Here is a 17,458-nt window from a genome sequence, read left to right on the forward strand (position 1 = left end):
AAAGTGGTGTATTGTTTCCAGTGAGAATGTTCAACGAGAACATCTGTGCTTTATGTAGCTTTAAGTACAAAATGTCACATTTCTCTTAATGAGCTTCTTCTCTGGCATTTTACATAGTTGTGCTAGAAGTATAGAACCATGGTTAATTATCTGGGGGGAAAAAAAAAAAAAAAAGAAAAAAAAAAGAGAGAGAGAGAGAGAAAAATTCACACATTTAGAACTGTGAAACAGTAAAAGTCGTTCATTTTCTTTGCCTAGTGAAGGCTTATGGTTTCTTCTGGCTCGGTGGATCAGAATATAAACAACAGTGCTACTACTTACCATCTGTAGGGGTTTTACCACTGTCTGCAGTTTCTTACTCTACTGTAGCAACCCCTCAGCCCCTGCTCCCCACAAAAGTATGATCATAAAAGCCAAGATAAAAAGAAACCAAAATAAAGATAAATGTAGATACAGATAAATATACTATCTTACCCTATCTTAGCTATTTAGGACTACTCAACTTTGACATAGGCGGCATGCTGGAGAGTGGAATGGATTACTATATGCTTCCATGCTCTGAATCACAAAAAAAAAAAAAAAAAAAAGCCCTGCAAGGAAGTTAAGTTTTTAATTTACTCCTGAAATCTAGCAACTGAAACTTGGTAACAAGAGACAAAGGTTCTTGAAAGAATGACCAACCACTTACATTTTTGTAACAACCAAAAGTCTTTATATTTTCATTGCCTATAAGCGCAGCCATGTATTCAAAGGATTAAAAAAAAAAAATCAATGGATGACACAGTTACATTTATTAGATGTATCAAATCTAAATGCAAAAGTATATCCATGTTATATATCTCCAGTGACTGAAAATATAAATGACAAAAAGAGTCAAACAACTTGCCGAGCTGATATTGTCTTGATTCTTCTTGACTCTCTCTATCTCGGGAGTGATGCTCACAGCAGTAGCTTTGCCAGGCTGCTCTCTGTAGTGAACCTATTATTTAATAGGATAAAATGGTACATACTATGTCAGCTAAAGCAACATAAAATGGTATTATATTAAAATGCATGATTTAAAAGGTCATCCAGGAAACAAATGAAAAGCTGAAGAGCATTTGAAGTTTATTAAAGCTTATAAAATTTGGTTTTTGAAGCATAGCCTTGAATTCTTTCTGTAAAGTCTTCTTATTAGTGCATTTATGTGAACATGCACACAAATGCACACTATATCTCAACATTTATTACACTGGTCTTTGGCAGTACAAAGAAATATCTTCCATTTGGAATGGAGTAAACCACAAATAATATAACAAACTCACACAGAGCAAATGAAAAACCTGAATTTCAGCAGCAAACACTGTAAATGTGTATATCTCCACACACAGATTCCATAAGGATATGATCATGTTTTAACTTACATTCACTGTATATTCTGCCCCACTAAACATGGACGCTGATGGAAGTCTCACTAAGGAGAAAGGCTCATCAACAGGGTACAACTTCTGCAAGAATGCAACAGCATACTCCATGCTACATGCTCCTACAAACTGTATAACTTCCTTATGTTTTTTTCAGTCGTTATGCAAACTCTGATAGGAAAGTTAATGAGGAACCCACCTCTTGCCAGACATGAGAGAAAAATCTATTAAGATTTCCTGCAAGTATCCAAGACATTACGATATTTCCAAAAAACTGCAGCCGCTTCTTCAATTGAGAATGTGCTGTTTTGAATGCCATTTTCTGAACAAAACAGTGGCTTTTCAAAACTGCTTCCTAAAAGAGGGTTTTCAAGTGATTTTATTACTGAGCCTGTGCCTAACTAAAGAAGAGGTACAGTTTCTGGAGGCAAAACTGCATACTGATCCTGTGCACCCAGCAATTATGCAAAGGAATAAATGAGAGAAACTTCCCATGCTGACATTCTCTTGATTCCTCTTGACTCTTTCAATCTCCGGAGTGACACTCACAGGTGTAGCTTTGCAGAGCTGCTCTTTATAGTGAACCTAGTAAATACAGCATAAGGTATTACAAAAAGACTTCCAAGTAAGAGAACTACACCAGTGCATTAGAAATCATTACAGAGCACTCTACATTTGGCTGGAAAATATCATTCCTTCGTAAACACCATCATCTTTCTACCACAATACTTAGTACTCACCCTACTGTAATTCCTCTGTTTCAAAGGTGAACAACTGATGTTTCAATAGGAATGTTTCAATTCCATCGATGTTAGTTAATGCACAAGGCTAAGGAGTTAACATCTTAATCATTAATTGATTAAATTAGTCTTTGTGGACAAACAGAAACCAGCACAAACATCACACACATATTCAGTGAGGCTCCAGTACACAACAAAGACTGCAAACAATGAAAACAGGGCACACATTGCTTATATTCTTCTGGTTTTCCTTGATTCTCCTTAGTTCAGGTAGATCAGAAATAGGAGTTGCGTGCTGAATTTCTTCTTTGTATTTAATCTGCACAACAAATATTACAAAATATTAGCAACTTGTAAAAGATACAGACATAATAAAACACAATTTTTGTAATCTGTCCTTTGCATGCACTGCATAGCTAGAACAGACCTACCAGCACTAGTGATCTGAACAAGAAGATATATATTTCATTTCTGAGACAGACTGTTGGGTCTCAGATAGGTCTTATTTGATAAGATACAGATAAGGCACATAAAACAAGCCTGGTATCCTAAAACTGTATGAATATACATCACATCAGATTGCAGCTATCTTCACAGTAACTGAGATGCTGCATGTACTACTTGGAGATTTGCATCACTTTGACAATGACTTGGACTTGTATTATCCTACTGGGGAATCTACCAGACCATTTCAGAAACCAAATATTTCACAGATGTGACTCTGCAAGGGTGGATGGCTTCAAAGTCTGGTTGAAGTTCTCTGAAAACATGCACAAGCACAGTATGAAGAATGCATATGTTTGGATGGAATGTGCCTTTGAAGATGCTGTATTTAGTGGTTTTTGTTGCATCTCTTCCGTAGAGCAGTATGTTTGGATATGGTAGAATCCACAGCTTGAAAGACACAAAGAACTAGAAGCACTTCTTCAATTATACACCACATGTATCAAAAATGGAACTCAAATTAATGAGAAAATACTGTGAGGTAACCGTATGTGGTATTAAAAAGAAAGACATCATATTTTCTGTTTTCCCATATGCTATCCAACAGTCATCTTGGACAAATAAGTGCAATGTCTTTTTCTTGCTGTCTGTTACTATCTGTCCAATATTTGGTGCATTATGCTTCAAATCCTTTATTTCACTGCAGCATAAACAATATTCAGAGTCTGTGTCATCCTACTCAATATGGCACATTGCTTTCTTCTTTAAAATGGTAAATACAACAGCAACATTCACAAAAATATTCAAAATTGTGTCTGCTGAGATACATAATAGTAGGAAACATTAAGAACAAGAGAAAGGCATAATTAGTCTACTTTTGCAGTTTTATAATTATGTTGCATGAAAAAAATTATTTTTAATAAATTTTAAGGCTGCAAAATCAAGCATTCAAAAGTCAGAAAACAATAGAAGTTACTTCACCAATGCATCCTTAGTTCTGCCACTTATACAAATATGTTCCATATTCAGCTTTTAATACACTTTGTTCTACTATACATTTTTCATGCACCCTATAAACTTCTTGATCAACAATAACTATTTTTCTCAAGAGAGTTCTGCTTCATCCCTTATACATAATCAGTGATCCTTAATCAATGAGTAGCTTACAAATGAATCAAGACTGTTTTGTTATGTTTTTTTTTAACAGTTTTAAGTTCCTGCTCTGAAGACAGAATTTCTGATTTCCTTAAGAAATCTCTCTTGCTCTTCACTAAAGTGAGTTTTTGAACAAATTAGTTCCTCTCATATACTCTGAAAGCAGGAGAAATAGAGTTGTGACACGTAAAAGTACTATTTTTACTAGAGAGAGCAAAGACTTGTAGCAGCTACACTGGCGACATCATTTAAAAAACTAAAGATAATAGTGCACCTGAATTAAAATGAAAACTCCCATTGAACTGCACTGTGTTATTCAGGAAACCAAGCAGGTTTGTCTCAGTGGGATTGTACAAAATCAAATGGTTAAGGATTTAATCACTAGGCCTATACACAGGGACTTGTATTCATGTTCTTGAGTACTGACTTTGCGACCTTAACAATACTCTCTGAATGCAGAGGCAATTTCTCATGACTAAAAAAAGTATTTACATTCCTTTTGTGCCTTCATCTAAGCCCCATGTTGTTTATAGCAGTAGGCCTTAGCATTTACATTGACTGCACAAACCCGTGAGAACAAGCATAGTTTGTTCCCTCTGTGGACACCAACATTAAAGAAATAGATAATATTTTGACTAATGGAAAAATATTTGAATAATTTTTTTATCACAGATAAATGCTGTCAGCAGGGAAGTAATGAGTCTAAAATACCTCAGGTTCTGTTTCACCTCTGGAAGGATACACCTATGCACAGGAGCACATCTCTCTGCCCATCCATCCTACCATTGGCCTCTCCATTGTGTTCACAACCTTCTTCTACACTTTCAATTAATCATCCCTGCACTCTTTTTTTTCCCACCTAAATCCACAGTAGCAATTCCCACTTGCTAGGTGGTTTTCAACTCTCTTCTCTAAAGCCAATTTTCCTTTTTTTGAAACAGATTATACAACTTGTTTTTCTGTGGAGTTATTCCTGGAAGCCACTTTGGCTTAAGTTAATAAAAAAATTACTGAATAAATAAAACAAAAACAGCTCGAAGCACAGATCAGAAATGGAAAATTTCAGTCCTGAAATTAAGGGCTGACAGAAGTATTAAAACTATTGAAAACAGAATCTTTTAATAGAGAGCATTAGGTAAGCTTAAAAACTGGCAATGCTACTGTTCCTTAAAATACTTCAAATTCTCCACAGCTTAAGTCTTAAGCAGCCTTTTTGGTGCTAAGTGATGTATCACAAGAGTTTCCTGATGAATTTCACGCAAGCGAAAACATGATTACAGTCTTCTCCCCAGAAAACTTTCTTTCTCATTCTGTGTCCACCTTGCCAGTCCTCTAACATACATCAGTTAAAAAACAATCCTCTTAGCTTTTTGTATATTCTTGGTTCAGACTGAGTTCCAGTCCATGAGTCTGATGTTTGCTTCTAAAGTTTTGTGAGCCACCAACTATTTATGAGGCTGTCTCATCCTTCCCACTCATCACAACAGGTGAGATTAGCTCAACCATATTGGCTGCCACCACCTTGTTTTTCAGGACAAGAAAACAGTGTTCTGAGATCTGCCTCCAATAGAATCTGGAATCTGGAAGAATCTGACCACTTTCAGAATGTGATGCAATTGACCTTTTTTTTTTTTTTCTAATGCGTATTACATGATGACTGCTGTTTTGGTCAGAATTTCTTATTTTATTGGGGTTTTTACACTGCCAATGAGCATCAAATTCCACTAAGTTCATCCAGAACAGCAGTTTTAAAGCTGTCCTAAGTCCTCAATAAATTCAAAGATATGTGCAATATGTTTAAATATAATAGACTGAAAATTGGTGCAATTTGTCTTTCTTTTGGGGCTCTTGTAAATTACATCATACAATTTCCCTTTAAATGATAAATAGTTTAAAAATTTATTTTGTGCTACCTTTAAATTTGACATTCTTTCATTTTAATGATTATTGTACAAAACCTAAATAATCATAAGTATACTACATGCAATAAAATACATTTGTAAAATATTAGTGTTTTGCATAGGCTAGCTCAGCAATAGGCATCCTACTAAACTACTACCACTGAAGCCACAACCACATTTTGTATTTCTCCCGATACACTTTTGTTCAAGTGCAGTTACCAGCATACTGATCTACCTTTCATCACCACTGTTCTGACTTTCTGAAATAGCAAAAGCCGTCTTAGCTTCAGCACTTGAGCCTTATGCACTATGCACACAAGAGTGCTCAGAGTGCTCTTCTATTTCACTCTGAACTGTATCCAGTAAAAAATGTGAGTACAATTTCTCCCAGTAAGCCTCTGTCTGTGGGGCGGGGGGGGGGGGGGCTGGCCGGGGGTGGGGGTAGTAATGGAGGGGGGAGACTACTCTCAAAATATATGTAACTAGAAATTAAGTTTAAAATATCAATTTATCAGCACACATAGAGGCATAAATCCTTAACCTTCTCACAAGGCTTGAGATGAGCATCCATTTCTCTCTTTTTGAAGTACAAATTGTACCCAATCCTGTGTAATACAAGCAGACTCCACAACAACTTTAAAGATTTTCCTTTTTGTCATGTGATTTAGGACTGCAGCTCAGTCTGGCATATCAGTAAATGCAGTTTGTGTTTCTCACTCTTGAAAGACAAAACTCTATCCTCAAATGTCTTTCTTCCTATATTTAACAATCACTCAGTTTGAAATTCTTAGAACTATGCTAGCATGGAGCTTTACATCTGAAATCCAGTGAAATAGGATTGGAATGAGATACATGACACTAAGACATAGAATTTTTAGTAAAGAAAATGAAAAAAAAAAAGAATCTGACCACCATTTACTCACATAAGAGTAATTAATGTTAACAACACTTACCGAACTAATATTCTGCTGATTTTTCTTTACTCTTTCCATCTCTGGAGTCTCTTTAACAGCTGTGCCAGCTCCTACCACCTTCTTGTAAAACACCTTTATTTCCCAAAAAATAAAAAGTAATTATTAGAATGTTAGCATTGCAAGTACAATTTCTCATAAAAGGGCTGGGCAACTTTCCAAGTTTCAAATTGGTCTGATGACAAATCTTGCTAAGAAAGCAAATACTTCAATTTTTTAATAATCAGACCAATTATCAATAACTATAACAACATTTTGTTTGTTTTCAACTGTAAACCAGGCAAGCCATTATTATCCTTCAGACTGACTTCAAATATGTGCAAGCATTTGCAATGACAGTTTTAACTTTGGAAATAATATTAAAATTTAGATCAGTGTTAATGAACATTTAAAAATGCAACTTTATGCCTGAGTAATCTCACTGATTTCAGCATAATTGAAAATGCATGTACATGCAAGATTTTAATTTTGGGTTTAATCTTCAGATTTTAAAATGTTTTGATGTTAATAGATATTATTAATTCTAATTTAACAAACTAGAAAATGACATATTCATGACTAAATAACACAGAGAGCCAGAGCTACAATCCAAGTCACACAATCTTTGTCTTCTGTATTCAAAACAGAAGGCCATAAACCATATCTATAAGCTCTGTTCCGAAAAGTCACAGGCAGTTTATACAAGGGATGCTGTGAAAGTAAAGTCTCCTATTTTATTATGCTGGCACACAATGTCAGAGGTGGATGCTGATGGTATGGCAATCAAGGTTAAACCTTCCCACCAGTATTCGGTTCCACTGTGTTGCAGAATGACAGATGGCAGCAGAGGGGCAGTCAGACAAAATAGCACTTGACATGGAAGTGTGTGTGAGGCAAAGGGATGGAATTGAACTCCCTCATGTGGAGCAAACTGCACCCACTGACACTCCAAAGAGTGGATGTGAGCACAGTGGGTGGTGGGTGGTGCATTTCAGCAGTGGCAACAATACTGGTTAACCATGCACAGCTGTTACACCATGAAATGAGCATCTAAATCACCTCATCCACACAAATGGCTGGTTTATGACCATGGAACCACATATGGAGTTGAATACTGCTTTCAATGCATTGAAAAGGATGGTGGCAACACTGGAATATCACAAAGTTTGCACCAGGTAGGTTATATGAATGATCAGACAGCAACAAAAACAAAGCATATGCAAGTTTCTCAGGACCTATTTAAGACCTACTGAACTAACATGAAGCTGAAGGTTTCCTGGATTGCTTCATTACCAGTGAAGAGATGTGGTGTCACTACCATGAGCTGGTGTTAAAAGAGCAGTCCAGGGAGTGGCAATATGTGAATTCTTCAGTGAAGAGGAATTATTCAAGACATAGCCCTCAGAAGGTAAAGCAATGTGCACTGTCTTTTGGGATAGGAAATTGATGATCCTTCCAGATTTCCTGGAACCTAGACAAACCATTAACTCTGACTGCAACATCGTGGTGTTATCTCAGCTGAAGGCCCTCAGTTCCAGAGTTGGACCAGAGAGGAAGACAACCTTCCTCTTGCAACTCGTTAATGTCAGACCCCACACCAGCTTGAAGACTGTGGAGTACACTGCCAATCTTTGCTGCACTGTCCAACCACACCCACTATATAGCCCAGATTCGGTGCCTTCTGACTTCCAACTCTTCAGGCTGTATAAGCAATGTTTTCCTAGCAATTATGCCATCAGAGCAGATGTGAAATAGTGGATCACCTCCATTGGTGCACCTTTTTCCAAGCTTGGCATCTCTTGCTCATCACTGGTCAAAACACATAGCTAATGGTGGTGACTATGATGAAAAGTAGTGTTTTGTAGCTAAGAAGTTACTCAAATAGTGTTATTGTGCTCTTTGTACCTGTTGCAGTTTCCATTGAAATAAACCAGAGGCATTACATTCAGAGTGACCTATGAGAAACTCTCCTCCTTATTTCAACTGTTTCAATGAAGTATAAAATAAAAGCACATCAGTAGAATCAGTCATTCAGAGTTACTGAAGGAGACAGTAAATAACTGCTCCACAAATTCCAAATGTGGATATAATTTAAATAACCATTAAGCACCAGTTCAGACAGAAAAACTCCTGAAGTTTTATTTTTATTTCAGCATTTGTCGTCACAGATGTTACCCTTCCAGTAAGTATTTCCAGACTAGCAGTTTAAAAACAAGTCTGGTCCTGGAGTTTGTAAAATAAATCTTTACCAATTAGCATTTCTACTTTTCATGAACCAAGGTTCATTTTACTGCTTTTAAAATTTTACTTCTCTCAAACATTAAACAATAAAATATTCTTGCCATCAACTAGGGTGACCAGTACTGGTGGAGAATTAAGTAAATATATAAGTACATTTTCAAATACTCAGAAAACCTTTAGCAATTAATAATTTTCTTTTACCACATAAGAACAAAATCGGTTTATGAGGAAGAACTTAAAACATATTTTGTGCATGTATATCAGTACAAGATAGAAAGATTGAAATAGTGGACTAAAGTGAAGTACAATTTTCTCTCCTACCAAGGAGGCAGTAGTATAAAATATCAGCGTAAGATAATTTTTCTATGAATGAGAATACTGAATAGTAAAAATCCCATTGTAAATAATCTGCCAAATGAGCTAGTGAGCTATAAGCAGCACTGATCTTATCTGTAGAGATAGCCACCTTCTTTTGTCCCATAAGACAGGATAATACTTAAGACAAAATCCAGAAATCAGAAGCCAATTAAGTGTCATTAACCTCTTCTGCATAGAGGCGTTTCCTTAAGTTAGTAAAATCTTACCTTTATAATCTAATTTGTCCAAAATGCATAAATATTAGAATTAAGAAAAAGAAAATAAATTCTCACTTCAGTCTCACTTATGAACATCTTACTTACATTTGGAAGATCCACTTCAGGTACACAAAAATGCTGATTACAACATAACCTCAAAGACACAGTACTTTTATTTCATGTTACATAGTATGCTAACAAAGAGGACTGTCACTCTTGGAAGACTAACCCTACATGGCTGCAATGAGTTCAGATGCATTAAATGCTTGTCAAGGCTTAAATAAGTAGTGCAGGTTTTTTATATGGCTGTCATCTGTTTGTCAGTGAGCCCATCATGCTTAGATCTGCTGACCTATTTGAGAACTCGATCAAGAGCTATCAAACACTGGAAAAACGGAGGAAACCAGATCAGTAGGGGCTAGCTGGGATCCCCTCCACTACATGGAACACTGATGTAGGATGCCAGCAACAGCAGATACAGAGCTAATCACCTTCACACCATGCAGCTAAGCGCCATTCTAAACCAAGAGGCAACAGTCTACAAGAAGCAAAACTCAGGTCAGGGGGTCTGTCAGCAGCTTATATTCAGAAGATGTAGCTTTGAGCTGTTCTCCTCTGAGGGAAGGAGCCAATACCTAATGGCTGGAAGAGGTTAAAGGAGAAGTCAAGCAGCCCAGAACACCCTCAGAGATTTCTCTCCCTGTAGACTCTTAATTCCCTAAAGATGCCACAGTGATACATGATAGCACCAGGAAATTGCCTCTGAAGGAAACTAATAGACCTTGTAGTGGTGAAGCTGAGAGTAGCTCTAAAGAATTACATCTGTGTCAGATAACACTAAAATACTGGAGTGACTTATATGCCTCCCTCTCAAATCATTGGCTTTGTTAGTACTATTTAGTCTGCCAGAAAAAAAAAAAAAAAAACACTAACTGGACAGCCTTTGGCTCTGAAGGCTAAATTTGCCCTCCATCTTTTCTTCAGTTATATTAAAAGCAAAGCCAGAATTACTAAAGCAGAGTTAATGGGCCCAAGGAAGAAATGGAACTGAACACAACAATCACAAGCAGAACAATCTTTGAAATCTAAGTTTATAATTTATATCTAAGGATAAACTGAAACTTAAATCTAGCATTAAAAAAAAAAATAAAATGAAAATGTAACCAGTGTATCATAAAATCATTAGACATATATCTATGAAACTTGCTCTGTTCTAATTTTATACCAGAATGCTAGTGTTCCATACACATGATAGGAAAGAGATGGAAAGCTCTATATGCATAGTAAGAAGCCATAGTTATTTTGTCCATTTAAATAAAATACTTCCTGGGGCTTGATGGAAAAAGAGAATAAATCTTTTAAAAATATTTGTGGCTTGGCAAGGCATTATAAGTATTTTAGCAATTCAAAATAAGTGTCACACCTAGAAAAACTGGATTTTTTTTTTTTTTCTTGAAAGAAATGAGTGATACAGACTTTGCCAGGAAAATAATGCAAATGGTTCAAAGGATATTTACTCATAAGTTCCCTATTTCATGCTAAGACACAAGGGAGACTAAGCAGAAAATATGTGAAAATATGCAAGAGAGAAGCACTGTTACTCACTGAACTGATGTTTTTCTGAGTACTTTTTATCCTCTCCATCTCTGGAGTGTCTGGGACAGCAGAATAGTTACAGAGCATCTTCTCTGCTTCATCTTTGTACATTTTCTGAAAAATAATTTTAAAACGTCAATTTTGCTTTTTTAGGGTTTAGAATATACAAACTGCAACAAAAAATGCTTGTATCTGACAAGTGTCAACGGCCAATTACAGTAGTAAACTACAGTACTTATTTCAACATCTTTCCTCCATGATATTCCTATCAGTGTGGGACCATCACATCCCCACCTGTGTGGAGCACCTGACAGTGAAAAGAACAAAGTATATAGATTTTCTTCCCATTAGGTAATGTAAAAAAATCTGCAAGTAGATGTAAAACTTCAAGATGACTTACATGGCGTTACAGGCCTAAATACAAATAAAAATGAGGCAGGAAGAATTCTTTCTACATGAAATTCCATATGGGTCTGAAAGCCTCTACAGAGATAGAGAAGTATTCTGAGCAATGCACTTCAGGCATTTATTGTTGAACAAAAATTAAAAATTAGCCTCTGAACTATGCCTACCTGGCTTGCTATTTCTGAAGCTCTTTTGACCCGTTGTATTTCAGGTGTAAATGGACCAACTTGCATCCCTTTTCCTATAATTTCAGTCTCCAGATCTTTTCTATATTCTTTCTGCAAAATAAAATACGATTAAATATAAATAATGTACATTAGAGTAAAATAGAGTGAACTGGAATAAAATTAAATAAAAACATATCCCTGAGTATGCAGTGTAACTAATTCCATGGTTATTTGCACATATTGTCTTCAAAGCTATACAGATATCACTGATTAGCCTTCAAAAGAGCTGCTTCGATTTCTGTAATCTGATTTTTCTTTTTCTTTTTTTATTCTTTAAACTGTGCAGTGCTTATTCCTTCTAGCACAAGTGTTTCTAACTTCAAAAGTAATCTTAATAGATCCAATCTGTACTCACCTGGCTTACAATTTCAGAAGCTTTCTTTGCTCTCTGTATATCAGGGGTATCCATGCCCACCTCCATTCCCTTTCCTTTAATTTCATTCTCCAAGTCTTTCTTATATTCTTTCTGAAATTAATATTATTAGCATTACTCACATGTCCAGCAATCAAATCCTTACATTTTTCCTCTGTTCAGTTCCACCAAGCATTATCCATAAAGGATCAAACAACTTTTGGTTCAACAGTAATATCTTTGTAGGACCTATATACAATATAACTATACTATAGCTGCTGTCAGGTTAAATAGTTATTTTAACAGAATGCTTTCTTCAAATCTGACAGTCTTCTACACTTATCTGTCTTTCCAACTTTGACAGCCACAACCAGAGGAATATGTAGACAAGAATTTTTATCCCTCACCCATTCTGTGTGAGACTCACATCATACACAAGGCTTTTAGTGTGCCTCTAGCTGTGCTTATCAGTTAGTCCTACCTAAACCAGAAGCTGCTATCTAGACGTGAAAGTAGGAGGGCCTGCAGCCAATGAACCCGGCCAAGGCCAGGTATGGTTAAGGTTCAAAGTTCTGAGAATATTTTGGTTTCCCCATGATGGACTACATAATTTTCAGATTCCATTAAGCTCAACAGTCTAGGTTTTTAGTGAATCTGTCATATATATGCCTACTATCTAGATTATTTATCATGCAGAACTCTCAACAACAGTAATTTGCATTATGTCAAAGGCAAAGCTTGCACCAGATATGATACTTACAGTGCTTGCAATTTCAGAAGCTTTCTTGGCTCGTCTTATCTCAGGAGTATCTGGACCAACTTGCATGCCCTTCCCTTTAATTTCAGTTTCCAAGTCTTTCTTGTATTGTTTCTGTAAGATAATACCTTATAAATTAGGTTCACAATAGTCAGAAAGTTAAATGTTTTAACATGAGTTAAACATTTTAACACAAGAGTCAATTTAAGGGTTACAATTTCAACTCAATCAAAAATCTTAACTAGAGGGTTAAAACTCTCAGGAGTCTTGGCAAGATTTTGACAGGAAAACACGTAAAAACGTAGAAGATAAAAACTTTAGGAGATATTCACTGAATATACAAAAGTACACTGCTGAATTTGGGAGGGAGCTGGGGGAATCAGCCCATACAGATTGCTGTAATTATCTTCTAAAATAAAGAGGCAGTTTAGCTCAGCAAAACCTAGTGTAATAAGCTGATACTTGATGCCAGACTAATTGAAACACATTTCACTTTTAAGAAAATATTTTATTTATAAAGACTACATGCTAGAAATTTAATACTGGAGAGAACTGTTTCCATTGAACTTTCAGAACAAGATGCTGCAATTTATTCATTTAATACATCTTTCCTGAACCACAGCCATTAGACCAGTGGCTATACTCATCCATGATTTCTGCTTTCTCCCCACAGCATAAATTATAAATAAACAATAACCAGGAAACAAAATTAATATTACATCTTCCACTTTTTCAAGCATGAATGTATTTCTTTTTAATCAGTAAATGATATTACAAAGTACTACTGAAATATCACATACAATAATTGTACTTTTTAATACATTACACTTTAAAAAATTAAAAGACTTATCTTTTATGATCCCAGGCACTGCTATCTCTGATACTATAGTCATAATCATTTTTCTTAGTTTATTTGCTTATGGAAAGAAGATAACTTTTTTGCAAAATAAATACCCATTTCTAATTTTCCTGTTCATTAACTATTTTTAGGAATCATTTTAGTTAGGAGAAAAAAAAAATAATTACAGTGCACTAAACACTGCAAAAAGTAACAAGAGCAAAAATACCTTCAGTTTTCTACCTCTGTCTCAGTCTGACGAAGAAATGTGATAAAACTACTCTCTGCTTCCAAAACCAGACCCCAATCTTCCCTTTTTTTGTTGTTGTTTTTTTAAGTTTCAGTTAATCAGTGAAAAGACAACATCTCTCACTTCCTCTCTGCTAAAAGCGGAATGGCAAATGCTTCCTCCCAGCTTCCGGCTGTGTACAACATGGAAAAGATAACGCAGGGAGTTACAGCTATGTGTAACTTTCTCACACTGGTAAGGTTGGTCCTACGCACAGCAGTATCTCTGGTTATTATGGCTATATCTATATGTGTAAAAAAATACATACATCAAATGCATATAAAATATATGAAAATGTAGGGTTCTCTAAAAGTAATGCCGCCTATTTGTTTCCATGAAAATAAACAAGATGACCGTGAACAAGAGCTTGCATGTCACATTCATAAAAATCTGCACAGTCATCCAGAATGCAGTTTGTCTTTCATGTCACAGTTGCCATTGCTGAAATGCACCGCTCACTGCCTCACTGTGCTCACATCCACTCTTTGGCTTCCATAAACGCTCAGCAAGGATCAATGAATGTCAACAGTTGTAATACTTTCCACATGGAGGAATTCAATACCACACCTTTGCTTCATACACACTTCCATGTCAGATGCCATTTCATCAGACTGTCCCTCTGTTGCCATCTGTCACACGGCAACAAACCATAAGGGAATGATGGTGGGAAGGTTTAACCTCAATTGCCATACCACCAACATTTGCTTCTGACATCGTGAGCCTGCATAATGAAACTGGAGACATTACTTTTGGAGCACCCCTCCTGTATATATACAAACATTCACATGATAAATGGTGCCAGCTTTGGAGCTTGAGGCCTGGGGAACTATACAGCCTTGACAAGCACATACTGAGTCATGGGGTCCTCAAGACAGCTTTCAAGAGACACAAGGCCACTGAGACTTCCACTTCTACTGCCAACCCTTCCCTAACACCAAAGTTCAGTTCTAAAAATGTACTCTGGAAAGACTCTGCATCTGTCTATTGCAAAGGCAAGCTGAAGAAAACCCACTCCTTCAGGAGGAACTCTACTTTTGGGAAAAAGCATCCAGAAGTAGAACATTTTATCTGGATAAACGTTCTTTCAAAGATGTTTGACAGTTATTACGAATGTCTATTTTTAAACAAGAGAAACAAGTTTCAAAAAACTGGAAACCACTTCCTCTAATTTCCTTTAGAAGTTCATTAATATTCAACTCTTTTTCAATTGCAGTATTAGTGATACTAATTTAATAACTAGACTAGGTTGTTTACCTGTTGGCTCCACTAACAATTTACACTGACCTTTTCATTGCCTGAAAAGAAGAAATATTTGTCTTAAGTTTCTTCCAAACTTTTTCTATATTCTTAAATCAAAACAGAACTAGCCTTAGTTTAAGTTCTTACATATTTCAATGTGGATTATGTTTAAAGAATGGAATATTTTCCATAGAGTATACCATAAGGAGTGAACTTTCTCTAGCATCAATAATCTTGACCAGCATAACGTACCTCATTTAGTATCTGAGCCGCGTTTTTAACTCTAATCAAATCTGGCGTATCTTCAAACACTGTCATTCCTTTTCCTTTCATCCATTCTTCCAAATCTTTTCTATACTCTTTCTAAGGATTTAAAGAGAGATTTTTCCAGTTAATATTGTGTGCAGGATCTTGAAAAGAAATTCCATGTATTAAGCGTCTGAAGGCCCTCTTTGAAATACCCATAAAATATGAATTATCTGAAGGTTTCAGAGTTGAAATAGAATTAAAAATTATCAAATCACAAGCTACAAAGTTGCAAATTTGGAAGGTTTTAATATAGCCATTCATTTTCCTGTTGTGCCCTCAAAAAACAGTCTTCTCCTATACAATGCTAGCACATTATTTAGGGGACTCAGCTGCCTATCTATGTTAATTGCAGTAGCATTTGCTTATTCACAGAATACTATCTGCTGTGCTGCTGCTTTTACCTCCTTTTCACTAATGGATTCAGAATCAGGATGGATTCCCTGAACACTGTTTTAGGTAGGACCAGTTACAGTGACTGCTTTATAAAGCATAATGTAGAAGCAATATTCCTGCCATTTCTCCTCTGTTCCCCTTAGACACTTCACTGTTATGATCTATCAACATTTAGGAATCACAGCCTCCAGAGCACTCAAATGTTCACAATAAAATTAAAATCATACTGGAATCTGTCTGTGGACACTTAGTTCCTCTTTTTCTTCCCAACACCTAAAAAGCCAATGTAAATCCAGTAGAAGTGAAAAATCTTTTACACGTTCTAGGATTTTTAATTGCTCATTCCACATCTAGGTTTGTTTAGTTTTTTAATGCAAGGCAAATAGAAGTCTGAAGAAAACATTTTTTCCAAAGAATTTGCACACACACAAATTAATACTCTTAGACACGTATTAACTTTATAGGAAGGAGCACCTTTGCCTCAGCATAAGAATTTTTTATAAACAGAAAGAAATCAGATTGATTCTTGAACATGGATATAAAATCTGAATTTCAGTATCTTTCCACATTGGAACACTATTTCCATTTTCTCATATTTTTCAACAGATAAGCTTTATTCCCTAAGTAATGAGTTGTAAAATCTAAGGAGGTAAGAATTAGAGAACAGCTCAATACATGTAGCATTACACAGGGAAGTATCAATTGATAATTTTTGAAGATGTAAACTTACAACACTTCTGCCATTATGCATGTATAACCACTTCTGCATACACTTAGCAAGCAGCAAGATTAACTCAATGAAATGCAAGTGTTTGCATTTTTCCCTAGTAAGCAAACACACAAGAGACATAGAAGAGCTTTGTATGCACAGAATGGTATTGCCCAAGCAAGATCGAGTTTGAGACTTGCCTATATGACAGATAAGCTTATCAAAATAAATTATTTATTAGAGAATGAATAAGGAAATATTTGAAATAAAAGTCTTTTCCCACAGCACAGACTGGAATAAGCTATTTTAAGAACAATGCAAGGAACAAGCTTCATTCTAGCAGCCTCAATTCCATCATACCTCTGGCCTATAACAAAAGCATCAATTCTTAATACAATAAATATAAACAAGGTACTGCTGGATCCCAAATTCAAAAGAAGATCTAGGAGCTCCAATACTTCTAACTGTGCATTTTAAGTTTATAATTTTCTAATAAATTTGCTTCTAAGTTTAGTCAAATACTAAATCTAATGTATAGAATCAACCAATACTCAAAACCAAACATGAATATAGTTAAGACTGTTTTGAATAACATAAAAATTAAAAGACCAACGATACATATATTCTCAGTCACAGAACGAAAAAACTGATTCGATTCATAATGTCATCTACAACTGAAGAACAATGAGCATACAGAAAATCCACATATTTTAACTAGATTTGCTTATAGCAAATTATGTAATATCAGAGCAATTTTACTCTCTTAACTTTCACTCATAACAAATCTAATAGATAATTGTTCCAAATAGATCAGTTAAAAGTGACTTACACTCAGCTCAAGGCATCCACATAAATATAATGCACTATCATCAACCTGAAATAATTATTCAGATGGAAAGACTGCTGTCTGGACAGCAACAGAAATCTGCCTTTCA

General features: G+C 35.6%; 1 protein-coding gene across 1 annotated transcript in view; it reads right to left on the minus strand.

Annotated features, from left to right (window-relative positions):
* NEBL (nebulette) overlaps positions 1-17,458 on the minus strand; it is an 83,496-nt gene that overhangs the window by 26,870 nt on the left and 39,168 nt on the right. The window contains 9 exon segments of the mRNA XM_085538691.1: positions 887-978; positions 1,895-1,988; positions 2,370-2,462; positions 6,597-6,689; positions 11,015-11,119; positions 11,578-11,688; positions 11,993-12,103; positions 12,750-12,860; positions 15,365-15,475. Of these exon segments, the coding sequence (XP_085394817.1) occupies positions 887-978; positions 1,895-1,988; positions 2,370-2,462; positions 6,597-6,689; positions 11,015-11,119; positions 11,578-11,688; positions 11,993-12,103; positions 12,750-12,860; positions 15,365-15,475 (921 nt within the window).

This window comes from Coturnix japonica, chromosome 2, assembly GCF_054131305.1.
Source record: "Coturnix japonica strain WE chromosome 2, WE-NBRP24, whole genome shotgun sequence".
Taxonomy (NCBI): Eukaryota; Metazoa; Chordata; class Aves; order Galliformes; family Phasianidae; genus Coturnix; species Coturnix japonica.